General features: G+C 30.8%; 4 protein-coding genes across 6 annotated transcripts in view; 2 read left to right on the top strand and 2 right to left on the bottom strand.

The window, feature by feature from the left end:
• Nha1 (Na[+]/H[+] hydrogen antiporter 1) overlaps positions 1–18,613 on the top strand; it is a 572,935-nt gene that overhangs the window by 513,012 nt on the left and 41,310 nt on the right. The gene's annotated exons all lie outside the window — the stretch shown is intronic.
• On the bottom strand, positions 120–5,636 carry LOC143342960 (uncharacterized). Of its 2 annotated transcripts, none has more exons than XM_076767326.1 (3): positions 1,012–1,232; positions 722–930; positions 120–476 (listed from the first exon to the last, which is right to left on the bottom strand). In XM_076767326.1, exons 1-3 carry the CDS (start codon positions 1,061–1,063, stop codon positions 279–281), a joined length of 459 nt encoding a protein of 152 aa, XP_076623441.1. In that variant the 5' UTR covers positions 1,064–1,232; the 3' UTR covers positions 120–278. The 2 variants fall into 2 exon arrangements, 1 of the variants encoding a protein (XP_076623441.1); XR_013079884.1 differs by lacking the exons at positions 120–476; positions 1,012–1,232 and adding exons at positions 4,064–4,291; positions 5,505–5,636 and having other exon boundaries at positions 626–930.
• On the top strand, positions 2,471–15,106 carry LOC143342957 (farnesyl pyrophosphate synthase-like). Its single transcript, XM_076767317.1, has 7 exons — positions 2,471–2,915; positions 11,206–11,374; positions 11,924–12,064; positions 13,313–13,516; positions 13,887–14,051; positions 14,174–14,386; positions 14,463–15,106. The coding sequence occupies exons 1-7, from the start codon at positions 2,746–2,748 to the stop codon at positions 14,661–14,663; spliced, it is 1,263 nt and encodes a 420-aa protein (XP_076623432.1). The 5' UTR covers positions 2,471–2,745; the 3' UTR covers positions 14,664–15,106.
• Positions 14,996–16,992, bottom strand: LOC143342959 (putative RNA-binding protein CG14230). 2 transcript variants are annotated; one of them, XM_076767325.1, is made up of 6 exons: positions 16,713–16,992; positions 16,450–16,626; positions 16,148–16,377; positions 15,624–15,883; positions 15,333–15,539; positions 14,996–15,259 (listed from the first exon to the last, which is right to left on the bottom strand). In XM_076767325.1, the coding sequence occupies exons 1-6, from the start codon at positions 16,851–16,853 to the stop codon at positions 15,111–15,113; spliced, it is 1,164 nt and encodes a 387-aa protein (XP_076623440.1). In that variant the 5' UTR covers positions 16,854–16,992; the 3' UTR covers positions 14,996–15,110. The 2 variants fall into 2 exon arrangements, with proteins under 2 accessions (XP_076623440.1, XP_076623439.1); XM_076767324.1 differs by having other exon boundaries at positions 15,333–15,542; positions 16,713–16,978.

Genomic DNA, 18,613 nt, shown 5'->3' with positions numbered 1-18,613 from the left:
ATCGTTTAAGTTCGTTTGATCTCTAATTATTTATGAAATTTCTAATGCGTAAATATAACGATCTAAATCGTTCTCCGCCTACGCAAAAAATACTAAACTTCTAAAATGTTAAATTCATTTTCAGTTTTATGGTAAGTATTTACTACACGTTCGTAAATTTTACGTATGTTAATAGCGAGAGAAAATAACAACGCATAATTCATTATTTATTTAGTTACATAATTTTGCATTTTTATAACTATAATTATATTGTTTTGATGCAGTTTATTCGAATATATTTATGCTTTCTCGAAGTATCTAGGATCGATGGTTATATTGCGAAAAGCTGTGTTTCTGTCGCAACATTTCTCATTATCAGGATTTTTTTGACAAAGATCACATCCACACGTTGACTGACGTGGTTTTTGATATCCACTTCTAGGTGGGCAAGGTGGTGGTGTCGGTTTCATCTCGCAACAACAGGGTGCACACGGATCCTATAAATATTTTTCGATAGAAGCATTTTGATATTCACGAATTTAAAAATAATAAATATGCTGAAATAAAAATTTAAAGAAGTTAACATAAGTATAAAGAGAGCTCTATTTGTGCTTCTCCATTCCAGATATAACGTATTGACCGTCTATCTGCAGGTTGTTAAGAACCAATAGGAGAATGAGGATCGAATAGCCAAAGATACGATAACGATAATCCCTCAGTGACCTTGAATCTACTGTTTTACCTGCATTTTAATGACGCAACAAGATTTAACGGTTGGACAAATTTCACTAGGAGATGTGTATGGTATTTTTTTTTTATCAGCAGAATCAGCGTCGTCTAAACCTTCGTCCAATGATTTTTTACTCTCTTCAATTTTGTCTTCGGTCTTCTTCTTTTTCGGAGGACATGCTGATTTAATTTGATTGATATTCCAATTAATCCCAGAATTTACTAAACAAATAATAAATTAGCTGAAAAATTTCAAAATGCAATTCGTCTCTACTTCGTTATAAAATAATAACTATTGTTTACCACAGCCAAAAAGTTTACCCAATGTAGACCTGCATGGGCCATTATCGGTCATAATTTACGTTTTAATTTTTCAATATGATATTTTACAAGTATTAAAAAGATGTTATCTGTAATTCCAAGAATTTTGTGGATAATTTAGATGACTTTATTCTAAATACTAGTAATTGACATTACAAATAAATTTAGGTTAACTTAAATATGTATATTATGTACTAGATGTTCAATCGTTATTTTATCATGTTTTTATTTTTAAATTTCGAATAGAATACAAATATGTACTTTGAATATTACAACGTAATTAAATATGTACAACAGATATTGTAATCAAACAAACAGTAGTTTTACATATATTCTGGAATGGGTGTAATTATCGATGCAAACGAACTCATTATACAATCTAATACTGTATTCCTTAATATGACGTTTTCTAAATGCCATACTTTTTACAAAAAAGAACAAATGATATATAAATTCTAAAAATTATTCGTAACCTTACTTTCGTCAAAATCTATTGATATTACGAATATATTACTGTTTTAAAACTTATATTTAGAAATTTAAATAAAACTAAAAATGCAAAAACGAATTTATTTAACGAGAAATTTTAATTAATGTTTGATACTTAAGGAGCAAATTTTAATATGTCTAAACTCTATTGATACCAGAAATTAAGTGTCTTTCAATTTGTTTTTTCATTTCTGTAATAATTATTCGTAACATTGTCTATTTTTAAATACAAATTATAAATATGTTCACATTTGTTCGTATACGCCTATAGCACGCTGTTGCTCTTAATGAGTCGAACACATTTAAATGATTCGATTTTCCCGCCTTTAGAATGTGGTAATGGCGTTTTTCCCTATCATGTTGACCAACTTCACAACATACGTAAGACGAATCGAATATTACGTTTTATTATTAACTTATACTAATAATAAATATAAAAATCTTATATATAAATTATTCGGATACACAATTAATGTACAATTAAATAGCACAGGAGTGGTGTAGGGTTAATATTAATTTGATAGTAAGATAATATTAAAAATATGAAAATTTCAATGTCACACAGTTTTTTATTATTTTTGTAACATTAAAAAATTGTAAATAATTTAAGTAACTTTTATTAAAATCAAAAATCGACCATTGCTAATTTTCTTTAGCTGAATCAGCTTGCGCGTCTAACTTCATTTTCTCCAATCAAAAGTCGAAGCTTGCTTAGAATTTGTATAGTATCGACAAATTTTTTACAACCAGTATAATATGGAGTATATGTATGAAGGTATATAAGAAACGATTGAAAATGTCCAAGAATGGTGAATTGACGTATAGAATAAATGTTACACAATGACACAGATTTGAATAAATAAGTATATATGCATATTTTGTTACATTGGATATATTATCACGGATTCAGTAGTGGTATAAAAGCATGCGTCTCGTTTGGACTGACAGTACATTAGTATATATATTGATTATGTAGCGCGTGTTAGGTTATGCGGCAACCGTCTTAGATTTTGACGTTTTCTTTTTCACGTCTGAATAAATTGTTGGTAGTTCTGTTTGAGATAATAATCTTTATTTTGGATTTACGTTTGCATTTTTTTCATCAACATTTTTATAGTACGCAACGTCCATGCTTAACGTGCAAAACGATACACACAAGGAGTTCGTTATTTTGTTACATAAAGAGGTTATTAACAAGACATTGTATTATACTTTATATACGCAAAAATGTCTTTCACTTTACAAAAATATGTTCAGTCTCTGTTTAAACGAAATTTTTCGCGTAATTTCATTGATTCTATACATATTAAAGATAATAATTCGCGACAATTTAATCAAGCATCCAGCACATGCTTTTTACATTGTAAGACAAATACATCCATCTCGGAATCTACTAGGTAAGTAAGAATCTGAAAAATTTCATGTTAATTAAGAGCCATAAATGTATACATAAATTGAAAAATATAAAAGCGCAAATATGTTACTTAGTTTTAATACTTTAAGAGGCGTAAATACTCGATGTATTTATTATTTACATTACACGAGTATTCCAAATAATCAACGTCTAATAAAAACACACCTAATAATATAGTAACTATACTTTCTTTTTCTCTTTATGTATATATATGTAATGGCAAGGAGGCATATACAAGTTTACGAAATATTTATTAAAATTGTACACCTCTGTACTATAAATAAATAAATATTTGATAAAATGATGATAAATCATAATTTACTAGATATATTTATATATATTATATAGTAAATATATACTTCTTATGAATTATAAGTTAATATCGAAATATTAGTAATAATAAAAAATATATGCATATGCCTACATAGTATATTTATTGAAACTAATTGAATAAATATATTTTTAAGTACAAAAGTCATAAGAAATATCGAAAGATTTCTTTACATTTACTTAATTTTTATAGAAGCTATGTTATAGTAAGGTTATATTGTTATACTTCGTGTTTACTTAACAATTTGAGACATTTTACATTATTTTGAAAACTTGATTTTATTTTCTAAAGCTAAATATTTGTAAGAATATGTGGAATGGTAAATATTAACATATTTATTTCTGTTATGCTAAAAGTCATAACAATAGTCAAGGTAATAAAGGTTGTCGTATTGTAACTATTTACAATTACAATTATCGATGCACGGCGGTAGTAGTACAAATATAAAGAAAGAAATAAAGATTTACATATGTACATAGATGTAGATCAGTGCACGTATCTCACCGAAAATATTTTCTTTCTTATCGTAGAAATGATAGGTTATGAACATCTTCATACAACATATTACGTTAATTTATGTGTACTTGTTCTAAATTTTGATATTTATATCATCGATTAAACAAAACTCTTAGATTTACTGTATAATTATTCAGTAAAATTAAACATTCAAATTAAAGATTTTCAAAAATCATGTAGATGTCGGTGTACGTTTGTTATATTTAGAATTTCGGTAAACAAATATTTTATATACATTTTAATCTATTTGTTCGAAGCTAAATTAAATATGTAAATCCACTAACCTGTCACAAATCCTTAAATTTGTTGAAATTAAACGTATTCTAGATAATGCACGGACAGTGGGATTATATTGTTTTTTATATTTTTGTTTGAACAATCATATCGATGAAATTTTGTTTGGTCTCGTCAGGTTTGCAATGTATTATCGTTTGCGTTCCTCGATGCGTTATCGCTTTTAAAATTACTGTAATGGATGCACTTATTTTTGAGCCCAATTCTTCTTTATCACTCTATGGTTTTATATTTTATGGTCTTATAAATTTGTTTCATATTTATATATGGCTTAGATACAGAACAAGATAAGGCAGAAATAACCACGCTACTGGTCGAATATAACCGTATCGTTTACAAAAATTTGAAATTCAATTTTTATTATGAATAATAGTAAAACAAGATAAAATTTTGACTTAGAAAAATGTAATCGTGAAATTTAGTCTGTTGGAGATATTTAGACAGTTCTAATTAGTTTGTTTCGTCCTGGATTTACTGCAGTCGACACTAATTTTTAAATAACTGATCGCTAATAACGTTTACCTCTCTGCAATACCAACATGTTTCTCTGTTAGATAAATAGAGAGCGTATGTCTAGAAGTTTATCCAAAGAGACAGAATATATAGAGTGTCCCAAATGTTAATAGCTAACTTTGTTTATATATTTCATAGGATTAAATATATAGATCGTTTAAAATTCTATTAAAAAGTTACGACAAAAATATAAAAAACTAAGGGAATAATATTGTATACTGGGATACAATGTAAAAATAGATTAACAATATTTACATTTAGTCTGTTTATGAGAATTGTGTTTATTATCATAAATTACTTTGAAGGTAATCTTCACTAATACCATTAGTACTTTGTTAAGACTTCGTACCGAAATGTCGTAATTATTTATGCGATATTAAAACGAAATATACACCTTGTTTACGGTTTCTGCAATGGATTTAGCCTCCGGAATCGTCCAATCTTTAAAAGAAAAAGTAAATTAAATAAGAATAAATTTGCATAATGAATTGATATGAAAACTTAATTATCGCATTCAATCGAATGAAACAAAATAAAAATGAAATTCGTAGGGTAATAAATACGATTTCCAACCTTTATTAATCTTGTATCGTCAAGTACGGTGGACATTTTGAAATTGAGCTTCAATCATTTTTGGAAGTATTAAAAGTATCGTGCAACTTTTGAAGGCTAGTAAATAGTTTTTCGGATAGTAAATACAGCTCATATAAACAAACTAAACGTAAATATTAACGTATTATCTTCGTATTCTGTATTTTTGTCATAACTGTTTAATAAAGTTTTCAGGGACCTATGTTTCTATACCATTTTTTTTATTATTTATCGTCAACATTAAACGTATTAAGTCGATGTTATACTCTATTTAAGTGTTAGTTTTTTGATCGCAGCAAGTAATACATGTAAATATGTGTATCGTACCTTCTCCAGAGTGTGAAGGTCATTCTTCGCTATTTCTGATACAGAACCTTTTGGCAGAGATTCTTTTGACAAAGTATCTTCTTCAAATGTGGACATGTTATGAAGTATAACTAAACGTGTTAGCATATGAACGAAACTACGTCATGTAAAAGCATTTTATCATTTACATGACAATTGACTGACTATAGTAACCATTCCATGACTGACTACGTTGACGTGTGTTTTCTATACGCGACGCAACAAAAATACTGACACAATTCAAAAGTTTTGTACGCTTTATTTGAAAACCGGTTACGCCACATTTGATTACAATAAAATAAATATACATCGCCTCGAAGTAACAAACCCAACTCGTTCTTTAACAATAAATTATATTATTAGACATGCTGTAACTCTTACGTCTTAAGACAAGATAAACGTACTAGGATGAAATTTTTTTTTTTGTAATTACTAAATGGCGAGAATATGTTCTGGTGATACTGTTCCTATGATTGCAGTGTATATCCCAGTATCGATGGTACAACCACAAAGGGGGGGGGCCCTATATGAAAAAAAATAAATAAAGAATCAAGGATACAATTTTTTCATTTAAGACTTCGTTTTTGAAATAATTGAATTTGAAAATTTATTGGATATACGTGCGATTGAGTACGAGTTATTCTGGTATGTCTGTCCCCATTACACACTGTTTTTACTTATGCTAAAGTCCAAGCCAGTACTCCATTGCGCGCGTACACAATGAATTGTTAAAGTTGATTTTCTGAAAAATGAATTCTCAAGTGAAATAATTGTATTTATTAATAGAATTGTAAAATTGTAGAATTACGTCTAATGACATAATTTTATTGATATATTATGTATTTGTTTATATTTGATTTGAATAAAAACTTTGAACATTGGAGTGATCTTTGATAATGTAGTATGCATATCGTATCGATCATCCAATCTATTTCGATGTTTTGTTTTGATGGTCACGACCTTTACTAGAATAATTTGAATAGCATATTAATTAAAAAAGGTTTTAGAAATCTACGGTTTAGTTTCAACGTCATCAAGATAAGAAAAATTCTTAAAATAGATCTGCACTGTTTTTTGGTGTTCGCAAGTTTCGTTTTGTAAAAAAAGTTTGATAGAGAATCTTGAATCTTAACGCTGTCGCTTTTAAAATTTTTGTAAAAATCTCAGGCTCTTACTTTCTCTTCTGTATCAGTAGTTTAGCTAAAAAAATTTATAATTTCACGCTACAAGAAATAATGATGATCTCAGGGTCTACATATTTCGAACTTAGAATTTCCCTGATCATATTTGTACCACTAATCACTCTGTATCTACATACATACACTTCAATATAAAATAACTAATCACCTAGCTAAGAACTACTAGTCTCACTTCTTGAGATTAAATTCAATAATCCCAATAGGTAAAGACAAGCTTAAGCTTTTAAGAGCTATCGAAGATGGCCTGAGAAAACTTCATCTTGAATTTGAACGAAAATTTCAAGACTTCACAGCCATTGAAAATGATTTGGATATTTTTAGCATGCCTTTTATTGTAGACCATGAAATAGTGAGACTGGATTTACAGCTTGAATTAATGGAATTGCAATCTATCAATCATTTCAAATAGTTGTTAGGCGAGGTTTATGATTAGGCAAAAACTCGTCGACAATGTGCAAGATCAGGATTCCGACATCTGCTTGCCAGTACATAGCCCTTCTATAAACTTCAGAATTTCGAATCAAGAGAAAGTATTACTTGCATGCCGTCAAAAACAAGAAACTTCACTCCCACAAGACACGTACCCCCTTCCAAAGATATCAACCTAAGGGCTGTTTAAAAGGGAGGATACTCACAAATAAAAAACCAGAACTCCGTACAAAAACTCGGTAGAACTTAAAAGGAAAGGGCAAGGCCTTCGGGTTACCAATTTTGTTAAAACTTTGTACACTTGTAAATTTAATTATCCGGTTTATGAATATATGTATAACATTATAGGGACAGATACTCAATAATTTTTGTAGATTAGTGATTAAAGTTTCATTATTATCTATAAATATAATTTTAATTTACTAAATGTCAATCACCACTATCGAGCGTGATAGTAAAGTAAGAGACTATTACCCAGTAGGTCCAAGTTCGATTCCCAGTAACTACATAAGTTCTTTTCTCTTAATATAGATAAATTTGAATAATGAAATTCAAACATAAAAGTGCTAATTAACTTCTAAATGAAGTGTCTTTGTATTTATTAAGATAAGTAACGTATATAAAGATATAAAAATTTGATATTGATAATCAGGTGAAATTCTCCATCCTCACAGTAGCTGAAAACAAAGAAATCATTGAGAACTATGTTGTACTTCACAAATGAAGAAATATTAATGTTAATTAATGTTAATAAATAAAGATATTTGATTTAAAAGGTAATTAATGTTTTTATGTGTGAATTTGACTATTCAAGTTTATTTATATTAATGGGAAACAATTATGTAGTTATCGGGAATCGAACTTGGACCTATTGGGTAGGAGTCTCTTGCTTTATTATCACGCCCCATGATGGTAATTGACACTTAATAGATTGAAATTACATTTGTAGATAATAATAAAACTTTAATCATTAATATTTTTAAAATTATTGAGTATCTGCCTCTGTAATGTTATATATTCTTAAACCAGATAACTAAATCTACAAATGTGCAAAGTTTTAACAAAATCGGTAACCCGAAGGCCTTCTCCTTGTCAGATCGCTTCACTTCGCTTTCCAACACAACATAATATAACAAATAAATTAAAACTAAATGATTCTCAACTTCTTCAATCCTCCATCCGGGATTATTAATTTATTCCGGATTTATATTTATCGGAGCCGGATATCAGTGTTGTTAGAAGAAACAGCGGTCCGGAAAAATGAAAAATCTCCGCGAATATCGAAGTGATATCCTGACAATGAGTGTCACTTTCGAAAGAAGAGGAACAATTGTCGAGATGAATGACATCTGGAGTGTCACCGTCGAAATTGAAGATCGCAACATCATCGTCAACAGAGTCAGTTACTCAAGAAGACTGACATCCAGAGGCGTAAGCAACTAGACGAGTCAAATTCAGCAGGAGGAAAGGATATCTGTCAGAATCAGTGACGTCGAAATGCTACATTACAAGCAACCTTTTTCAGCATCCTAGTATATTACACATCAACTAGCGTCACTGCTTTAACCGGTAAGTCGCACATTGCTTTGTGAGTCACTATCAAATCGTATTATTTCATTCCGTGTCGTCCTCTCCAACTTCTATTTGAAAAAACACAATATGTAAAATATATATAATATATAAAATTTTGAAAGTGAAGCACGTAGCTTTTCAATTCGAATTAGAGACATTCAGATTGTTACTCGAAACGTATGAGAAAAGTACATCTGCGACCGCCATCAAACTACAATTAAATGAGTTAGACGAGAAATTTCCCACGTCAATAAGGCGTAAATTAGACCATTTAGAAAATTTTTATTTTATTATTATTATTTACTATTATTTTTTGTTGTTTTTAGTATTTAGATCTTGTATTCGTTTCCATCCTTCATTTATTCTTTCTTTATTCGGATTATTGGAAGCCATCTTAAACTCAAGACACTAACTCCCTTGTCTCTCGATCCTAATGACTTTACACCCTCGACGCCAAGTCACTTTTTGATAGCTGACTCACTAACGAGCACATCTGTGTGTGATTTTACCGAGTTAAAAGTAGATCGACCACCCTCGTGGCAAGACACTCGGCAAATCAGGTAACATTTTTGGAAAAGATGGTACAAAGAGTACCACAACGACATCACTGTTAAGAAGAAATGGCACCAGACGAACAACACCGAGATAAAGGAAGGGATGTTGAAACGCATCACGACAATACATCAAGGAGAAAACGGCATTATTCGCGTCGTAACGATCAGAACTACGAACGGTGAATAAAAACATGGTATTAGAAAAATAGCCCCATTACCAATCACAGATCTTACCAGTGAACCAAACAAAACACTAAATAATCACATATCTGTAATCTGTACATAGCATTGTAAATATCTTAATCAAGTAGTCTATCATATAGTTTATACCCTTATTCAGGGTGTTCGGCCACCTCTGGGAAAAATTTGAATGGGAAATTCTAGAGGATAAAATAAGACGAAAATCAAGAATAGCAATTATCGTATGCACGCAACTGTTCACAGATTGCCGTTCTACAGGCGGAACTTTAAACGGTAATAACTTTTTAACGAAGCCTCAATTAACAAATTACTATTCTTGATTTTCGTCATATTTTATCCTCTAGAATTTCCCATTCAAATTTTTCCCAGAGGTGGCTGAACGCCCTGTATATGCATAATTTAACATAGATATAGTCCTTAGTATATTAATAAGTAGTTACATCACAAAAAATCCCATATACACGTATATTTATACAAAACATTGTACATAAAAATTAATAATATCCAGTCAAACCGGTGTAAATTTTGTACAATATTGTAATTAGTAATTAGTTAGTTAATAAAATCGTAGATATTAGTCACATTACATTTTTATATAGTTTAAAACTACATTAGGTATTATGATAATCATTGTAACACCCTACACAATTGATCACACGCTAATTCATTTTGAACGTGATGTTGCTTAGACTCACTGTTAGGCGAACCTCGCTAATAAACCTTATGCTAGGGCGAAAATGTTTGATTCATCCTATGCATATGTGAACAGGTGTTTTCGACAATGAATAGTCACAGCTTCATTTATCGTATTAGTGTTAAAGAATTTTCAAAACTTTCTATTTTTTGAGTCTTTATTGCTTTTTATAATGATTTATATTGATCTTTATTTTGGTCGACCAAAATTTTTTCTCTTTTTTTTTTTACCCTCTCTTAAAAATGTTTGCCCATCTTTAGATGAAGGGAAAAACAAGTATACTAAGGCGTTTTTTGAACTTGTTTCATCGAGAATTATCTATTGAATATATGCATATTTTTCTTTTATGAAGCAATAAGAAGCAAGCTACGTAATACATAATACATAGAGTTTGATAATAGGTATGCTTGAACTGCGACCTCGCTGTCAAATTCGTCATTGTTGTTATTGTGTAAATATACAGGATAAATCACACAAGGTAGTCACAGCCTGCTTTTTTTGAAGAAATAAAATATAGTTACGAAATTTGTTATCAAATTTTAAAATTTATTAATTGTTCACATTCAACTGAAAACTTATTGTCGACAGTTATCATCATCCTCGCTGCTTTTAAAGAAATTACATAATGATAAGACCCTTAAATTTTAGGGAGAAATAAATTTCACGTAAAAATGTTAAATATTCCCTACCTTTTAATACTTTTGGTAGAAATAATGTTGATTTATCAAGCAGTGGAAAATCGAACGAGATTTTCACCGCAACAACCATTTTACTTTAGTATCTTATCGATGCACAAGTTTTTAAATTTGCCAATGTGTCTCGATCTCAGTTTCTTTTTCCTTTTGACGTATTGTTTTTTTCTGCATTTAACGCTGTTCACAAAATATAAAGAACGTAGTTCCTCTACGACAAATGTGACTCTTCAGGCCCGAGGAGTTCACGTTTATCCCGAGAATATTGTAATTTCAGAAAATTAATTTAATGACCGTTATATTTTCTGATTAACGAATATTATTAAAACTTTCATTCTTCAGATTAACGAAAGCTGCCGCGAGAAAATTGTATTACATTCCTCATTCCACATTCGTGACAAACAAAGATGAAAGTCGAGAATTGATGGCTGTGTGGCCAGACATTGTTCGGGATCTCACAGACGCTGGTCGTAATTTAGACATACCGGACGTTACAAAATGGACGGCGAAGGTATTCTTTCTATAAATTGAAAATTATCACGTAAAAGTTTATTTATATCCACATAACGAGCAAACCAGACTACTCATGAGACACGTGACGATAGTATTTTTGTTCATTATACATGCAAAACTCGATGCTGAATGCACTTCGCTCAATTGCACAGTCATTTGAAAAAAAAACTAATTTTGCAGTTATGTTCTTCAACGAGTGCACTTAGTCCTCGTTTGACGTTTATAATATTTAAAAATGAGAAGTGAAAAAAGAAGACAAAAAATGAATAGAATTGCTGAAAGAACACAATATTTTTGTTGACTTGCCACATGCAAAATATATAGATCCTTTACACGATTTATTACCTAAAACAAGAAATATGCAAATTCTCTGCATAAAAATCTCACTGTTCAACTTTCGAGCACTGTTAATTAACCCTTACTTATGTCTTTATAGTTGTTTATTCTAATGTTGTGTAATGTGAAAAAAAACATTGTTTGTTGCTAGAAAAATAAAATTATTTAATAATAAATGTTAATCAAGGGTATGGTGCTTTCCCATTTTTAGGTATTACAATATAATGTTCCTACAGGGAAAAAAAATAGAGCATTAGCGGTTATACATGCATACAAACTATTGGCTTCTCAACATCAGTTAACAGACGAAAATTTACGTTTAGCACGAATATTAGCCTGGTGCACAGAGTTGGTATGTAATTTTTTATTATATTTTACATTGTTTTCAAGAATAATTAATATTTAATTAGTAGAATAATATAATACAATTCATGGCTTTCGGGTTTCGATGTGAATGTGACAGGATATGAGAAAGAAAGTGGTATAATTGGTTGGCAGGGAAGATGAACTAGAAAGTGAACAAGGGAGAGGTGGTGTGTGGTTAGGTCGTTGAATTTGTCTCGACAAACGCTATCATGTTATTAACAAAAAAATATATTGTTCCATTTAAAAAAATTAGTTTAACCTTGACATTTCCCCCACCACTCAACCAACGCAAAAATTATTTATATCACATAATATGCCCTTTTAAGTAAAATAACTATTATTAGAACACTTTTGATAATTTTAATACCTCGTGAGATATTCCACCTTTCACACTTAAACGTAACATACATACATATATTTAGAGATTCTAGAGGCCAAAATAGGACGAAAATCAAGAATACGAATATGTTGATTGACGCTTCGTTAAGAAGTTATTAACAAAATTATTGTTAAAAATTATTAATTAAATTTGTCCACCTACACGAATTTTTTTCTCGAAAGTGAGTAGAATTTCAGGGGTGTGTCTATTGACCAAAAATGATTATAATTAACCCTTGCAACCAAAGAAAATTTTTTCAGAACGATTTAAAATTTTTTTTTTTCGTCGAAAAATTTCTCGGTCGGTATGGAACTTTACACGTTAATAACTTTTTAATGAAGCCTCAATCAACAAATTACTATTCTTGATTTTCGTCTTATTTTAGTCTGTAGAATCTCCCATTGAAATTTTTCCCAGAGGTGGTCGAACACCCTGTATAATTGATCAAATTTGCTGATTAAGTATAAACAAAATTATGCAGTAAAAACAGTTTGAATATTGAACAATTAATAATAATGTGTGAAATCTTTATATTAAGTCGTTTCATATATTCGTACTGAGTTTTGTACTAGAACTTGAAGCAATCTTTCACATAAAATCTGTAAAAAATGTTTGATGTTAATATGTTTAAAATTTCAGAAATCCCCTGAACTGACAAATTTTATTTGTTTTCTATTAAATTACAAATTGTATCCTCCTCAGTTTCGGAATATCGAACTGCACGAACTAATGGGACGACCTAATATTAATCTCACATTCTATGTACCACTTTTCTGATACTTTATTGATATGAAAGACTAAGAATTTAATGTACTTCGTTTGCATATAAAATACTCAAGAAATATTATATTACAGTTGCAAGCATTCTTCTTAGTAAATGATGATATTCAAGATCAATCAAAAACTCGTCGCAATCAACCTTGCTGGTACTTACATGGTGAGATTGGATTGACAGCTGTTAATGATGGCATGTTGTTGTCAGCTTGTTTATATCAACTTCTGAGATTACATTTTAAATCGAAAGATTATTATGTAAACCTTCTAGAGCTATACCAAGAGGTGAGTAGCAAATTTCTGTATCTAAATAGACAAATTTGTCTACCATTGAAACGTTTTAATGATAGTTCTTTTTGATTATTTGTATATTTTAATATTTTCCATTATATATTAATATAAATTTTTAACTGTCTTTCGTATTAAGAAGAACACTTTCATTGGAATTCTTTTGCCAGAGATACACATACTTACAAATTGTCAGTAAATGTGCAAACATTCTTCTAAAAAATAAAGATTTGCATGCAAAAAATGTGTCCTGTTTATGATTGTATGACTTACAATTTTTTCTCTATATATTTTTTAATGAAAGGACACTATGTTTTACATATATTTATGGTAAAATTTATCTTGTATAATAGAATGTTAATTACAGACTACATTAAAAACGGCATATGGCCAGTGTCTGGATATATTATCAACAAACTTTGGGAAAAAACCAAATTTAGATCTGTTTACAATGGATCGATATAATTCCATTGTTAAATACAAAACAGCTTACTATACATTTATACTACCAGTTACATCTGCTATGTATCATGTATGTGCAATTTATTATATAACTTTAATACGTCATTTATAAATTTACATGTACATGCTTTTCAAAAAAAAGTTTAAATTTTTTCAATTTTTCTTATGTAATATTATTTTCATAATTAATAGGCTGGCATAAAAGATCCAGAGATGTATAGACAAGCGGAAACCATTTTATACGAAATGGGTCACTTTTTTCAAGTTCAAGATGATTATTTAGATTGTTATGGTGACCCAGGAACTACTGGAAAACATGGTACAGATATAGAAACAGGAAAATGTTCGTGGCTTGTCGTTGTAGCCTTGCAACGCGCTACACAAAAACAAAAGAACATTTTAAAGGTAAATATGTTATCAATAAGATTTTAATTTGTTTATCAAGTGAATTTAAATATTAATAATTTTTGCTAACACACAGGAATGTTATGGTGTGCCAGATGTAGAAAAAGTGAATCGTGTGAAACAACTTTTTGACGAGTTAGGTTTACAAAATACCTATCCTATTTACGAAGAAGAAACGTACAATTTATTACACACGCACATACAACAGATATCGCGTGGACTTCCCCATGAACTCTTCTTAAAATTATTAGAAAAAATATACCACAGAGTAGCTTAATAAGATCAACTACATAATTTAAATAGACTGATTTATTTCTAACTTTGACAAGACATACTTATGACGTGCTTCCTTTATTCTATAAAGTTATATTTGATATATATTAGGAATTTATTGATCAAGGATGAAACGGACCAATAGTAAATGCATTTGTTTTGTAATAAGTCCATGAATATATACTGTTAAATCGTCAAAATTCGTTGTAATTATTATTAAATAAATCATACATAACATCTATATGTATGATATCAATAGTAAACAATGTATTAATAAATCTTAATTTCATAGTAAGAAGGTAGGATATTTTATACAGTATACACATATTACATATATATATTCGTAAAATTTTATTTTTTCTTTCCAGAAATATTTGTATAAATTTTATATTCATATTTATATGTTTGAAGGATTAAAAAAACAATTAAATAAATCTTTTAATTTAATTCCCTAATGTTTAATTTTCCTTTTATGTCCACCTGGTTGATTTTTTTTTATATTTCTTTGAATTTTTGAACGCATAATTTGTTTCAATTTCTGCCTGAGATTGCTAAAATTTTCACCCGATTCAACTCCTTCAGAGAAAAATTTTATTGCCTCTGAAATTTTGAAAACATTAAAATTTGTTATCTTACCTCTTGTCACAATTTATTTTTTATAATGAATATATACCATTAAACCGTGCATCATTAATGTCAAAGAAAAAATTATTTGTCTCTTTAAACATATGATCGGGTGTAGATTCATTTTTTTGTTCTACTTCTTTATTGTCTTTCTCATCGTCAGAAGAGTCATACTTGAATGGATTTTTTGTATCAAAACTAAATTGAAATCTTTTGTGTTTTGTGGAGTCTATGGTAGACATGTTATATTCTGGATCTCCTAGAAGTATATAAAAATATAACACTAATAGTTATTATAAAATAATTATTATATTTTAGTTATTATAAAATAAGAGTTAACCATTTTCGTTGGTTTCTTCTTTTTGACACGTTTTTAGTAAACTAAACTGGCCTCCTTCTTTCAAACTTTTTGTTAATGATCCTGACACTGAAAAGTATACATCTTTTGATACTTCTGCCTGTGAATTTTCAACAGTATTTTCATTATCCTTAGATCTTTTTTTCTTTTTAACATTTTTAGTATCAACTTCCAATTTTTCTGCAATAATTTCATATTCTTTATGATCGCTTTTTGTAGGATCGTATCTTATCATTTGTTTCCTGAAAAGTTTTTTAACATAAAAGTTACACACAATAGTATTTATACAGTGCGTTACTGGACGAGTGGTACCATCGGGTGGGTGATTTTCACATGTGGGTGAACACATTTTCAAATTCGATTTTCTCGTAAACGAAACTTCAAATGGAAAAATGTTATTTCTCTTTTTTGACTTATTGTCGTACATAGAATCACCCTCTGTTCGATAGTACCACCTGTCCGGTAACACGCTCCATGTATCTGTTGTATATTATTTAAATATATACTTTGCAAACTTTAAATCCTTGTTCATTTCTTTGCTTTTTGAAGCAGTCTGAATTGGCACTCCTAAAATATTTTCTAAAATATCCATTTGCCATTCTTTCTCCTTTTGTAAATCAGACTCATCATTATTTTCTGTTGTATTATTTGTATCTAATACATGATCATCTTCCATGAAACGTTTGTCAATTTTAAACCTTTCATCGTTTCCTAAAGTAATAATTTCTTTACGAGGCTATAATTAATAAGTAATTAATACTGACTATTATAGTTGCAAATTTCAAAAACAATAAATTTGTCTAACAACCTTCTCTGTAATGTCAAATTTACTATCATCCCAAAGCGATACATCATTGTCCCTATCATTATCATCATCGTTGAACAAACTATGTCTCTGCTTTCGTAATTTTTTTTTAATCTTAGGTTGATCCACTTTATCGATATCTTCATCAAATATTATTTTATTATGATTCGATTTATTATCCTGTACAAATAAATATATAAATATGTCACGTTGAGTAAAAGCAAAGAAAGTTTCATGATATAATTTAATTTAAATACAATATCTACCAAATTCTTTAATGCATTTTGCACCATCAATTCTTTAGTCCTAAATGCTTCTTTCTTTTGCTTCAATGATTCTAGCCGCTTTTTTTCCGAGTCATTAATACCATTTGTTCTTACTTCTTTATATTTTACAGTATCCATCATTTTGGTTTTCTTAATAAAATTTTTAGGTTATATTTTTCATCATAGAGTATTCCCATCAGTGCAGAGATGCCAAATTCAGTACCTAGTGCATTACTCACACATGCCAGATCACGCATACGTGAGCTAATAGAGTTTCGGAAAGTCGATAAAGGCACACTGACACATGCCCTCTTTCTCGATTATTCCGAAGCTGCCCGAAGTAATTTCGGACCGCCTCGTGGGAGTTGAGAGAGAAAGGCTCACATTTGTCTTCTCGCTCTTAACAACTGAAATCCGACCTCCCGTCTAAGGCATACGATTCGGAATCTCGACTGCCCAGGTATTTTTACTTGTCTTTCCTAGAGTTCATTACTGAACTCTGCAAATTACTCCTGGTTTCTATTTGCCTTCGATGACCTCTGATGACCAGTGCTGACAAAAGTACAGAACTCCCGACAACTTTTGACACCATACAGCGACTGTTCCTGACTGCTCCTGATTACTGCTTGCCTCTGCTGGACTCTGCTGACCATCGCTTATATTTCTGACAACCTATAACGATTACTACTGACTTCTGCTAACCTCTGTTGGTCTTTGCAGATCTCTGTCAGCGTGTGCTTGTCTCTGCTGAACTTTCCTGGCCTCTGCCGAACGCTACTGACCACTGCAGGTATTTCTGATAATGTATAACGATTAATACTTACTACTGCATGCCCCTACAAGTCTCTGCTTGCCTTTGCAGGTTTCTGCTTGCCTGTGCATGCCTTTGCTGGCTTCTGCTGAACACTGTTGACCACCCCTGATGCTTCTGACATCGTATAACAATTACTACATGCTACTGTTCGCCCCTGCTGATCTCTGCTGGCCTCTACTGACCACCGCTTATATTTCTGACAACATATAACGATTATTACTGACTTCTGCCTGCCTCCGCTGGTCTCTGCTGACCGCTGCTGACCACTCCTGTTACTTCTGACAACGTATAACGATTACGACTGGCTATTGTCAGCCTCTCCCAGCCTCTGCTGACCTCCGCTGACCACCGCTGATATTTCTGACAACGTATAACGATTACTACTGACTTCTGCCTGCCTCCGCTGGCCTCTGCTGACCACAGCTGACCACCCCTGATGCTTCCGACAACGTATAACGATTACTACTTGTTACTGCTTGCCCCTGCTGGACTCTACTTGCCTCTGCATGCCTCTGCATCCCTCTGCTGATCTCTGCTGGCCCCTGCTGACCACGCTGACCTTTGTTAACAACTTCTAACATGATGTACATGTATTAAAACTTTGTATAATGTAAATCTATGACAATAAATGATATAATTTCAAAGAATTCTATGTGTTCTCATCACTTTTAGCTTTCTTTTCCTCTTCCCATTATTCCCTTAGTTATAAGAAACCGTTTCTCTACTTAAAACTGGAATTTCAAAGTGCCCGGAGCGTTTTCTGAAATGCCGGTGACCTTGACCCACTTTCGAAACTGGGTCAAGGCCAAATCCTGATTCTCAAAGCGCCCGGAATTTTTCTAAGATTCGATGGCCTTGACCTACTTTCGAAATTGGGTCAAGGCCAAATCCGGATTCTCGAAGTGCCCGGAATTTTTCTGAGATTCGATGGCCTTGACCTACTTTCGAAATTGGGTCAAGGCCAAATCCGGATTCTCGAAGTGCCCGAAATTTTTCTGAGATTCGATGGCCTTGACCTACTTTCGAAATTGGGTCAAGGCCATCCGGATTTCCAAGTTGGCCCAAAGATTTCTAAAAATTTTGAATG

Source organism: Colletes latitarsis, chromosome 6 (assembly GCF_051014445.1).
Source record: "Colletes latitarsis isolate SP2378_abdomen chromosome 6, iyColLati1, whole genome shotgun sequence".
In the NCBI taxonomy this organism is placed as follows: Eukaryota; Metazoa; Arthropoda; class Insecta; order Hymenoptera; family Colletidae; genus Colletes; species Colletes latitarsis.
Note: the sequence above shows the minus strand (reverse complement) of the source record. Positions and strands in the feature narration are given on the sequence as shown.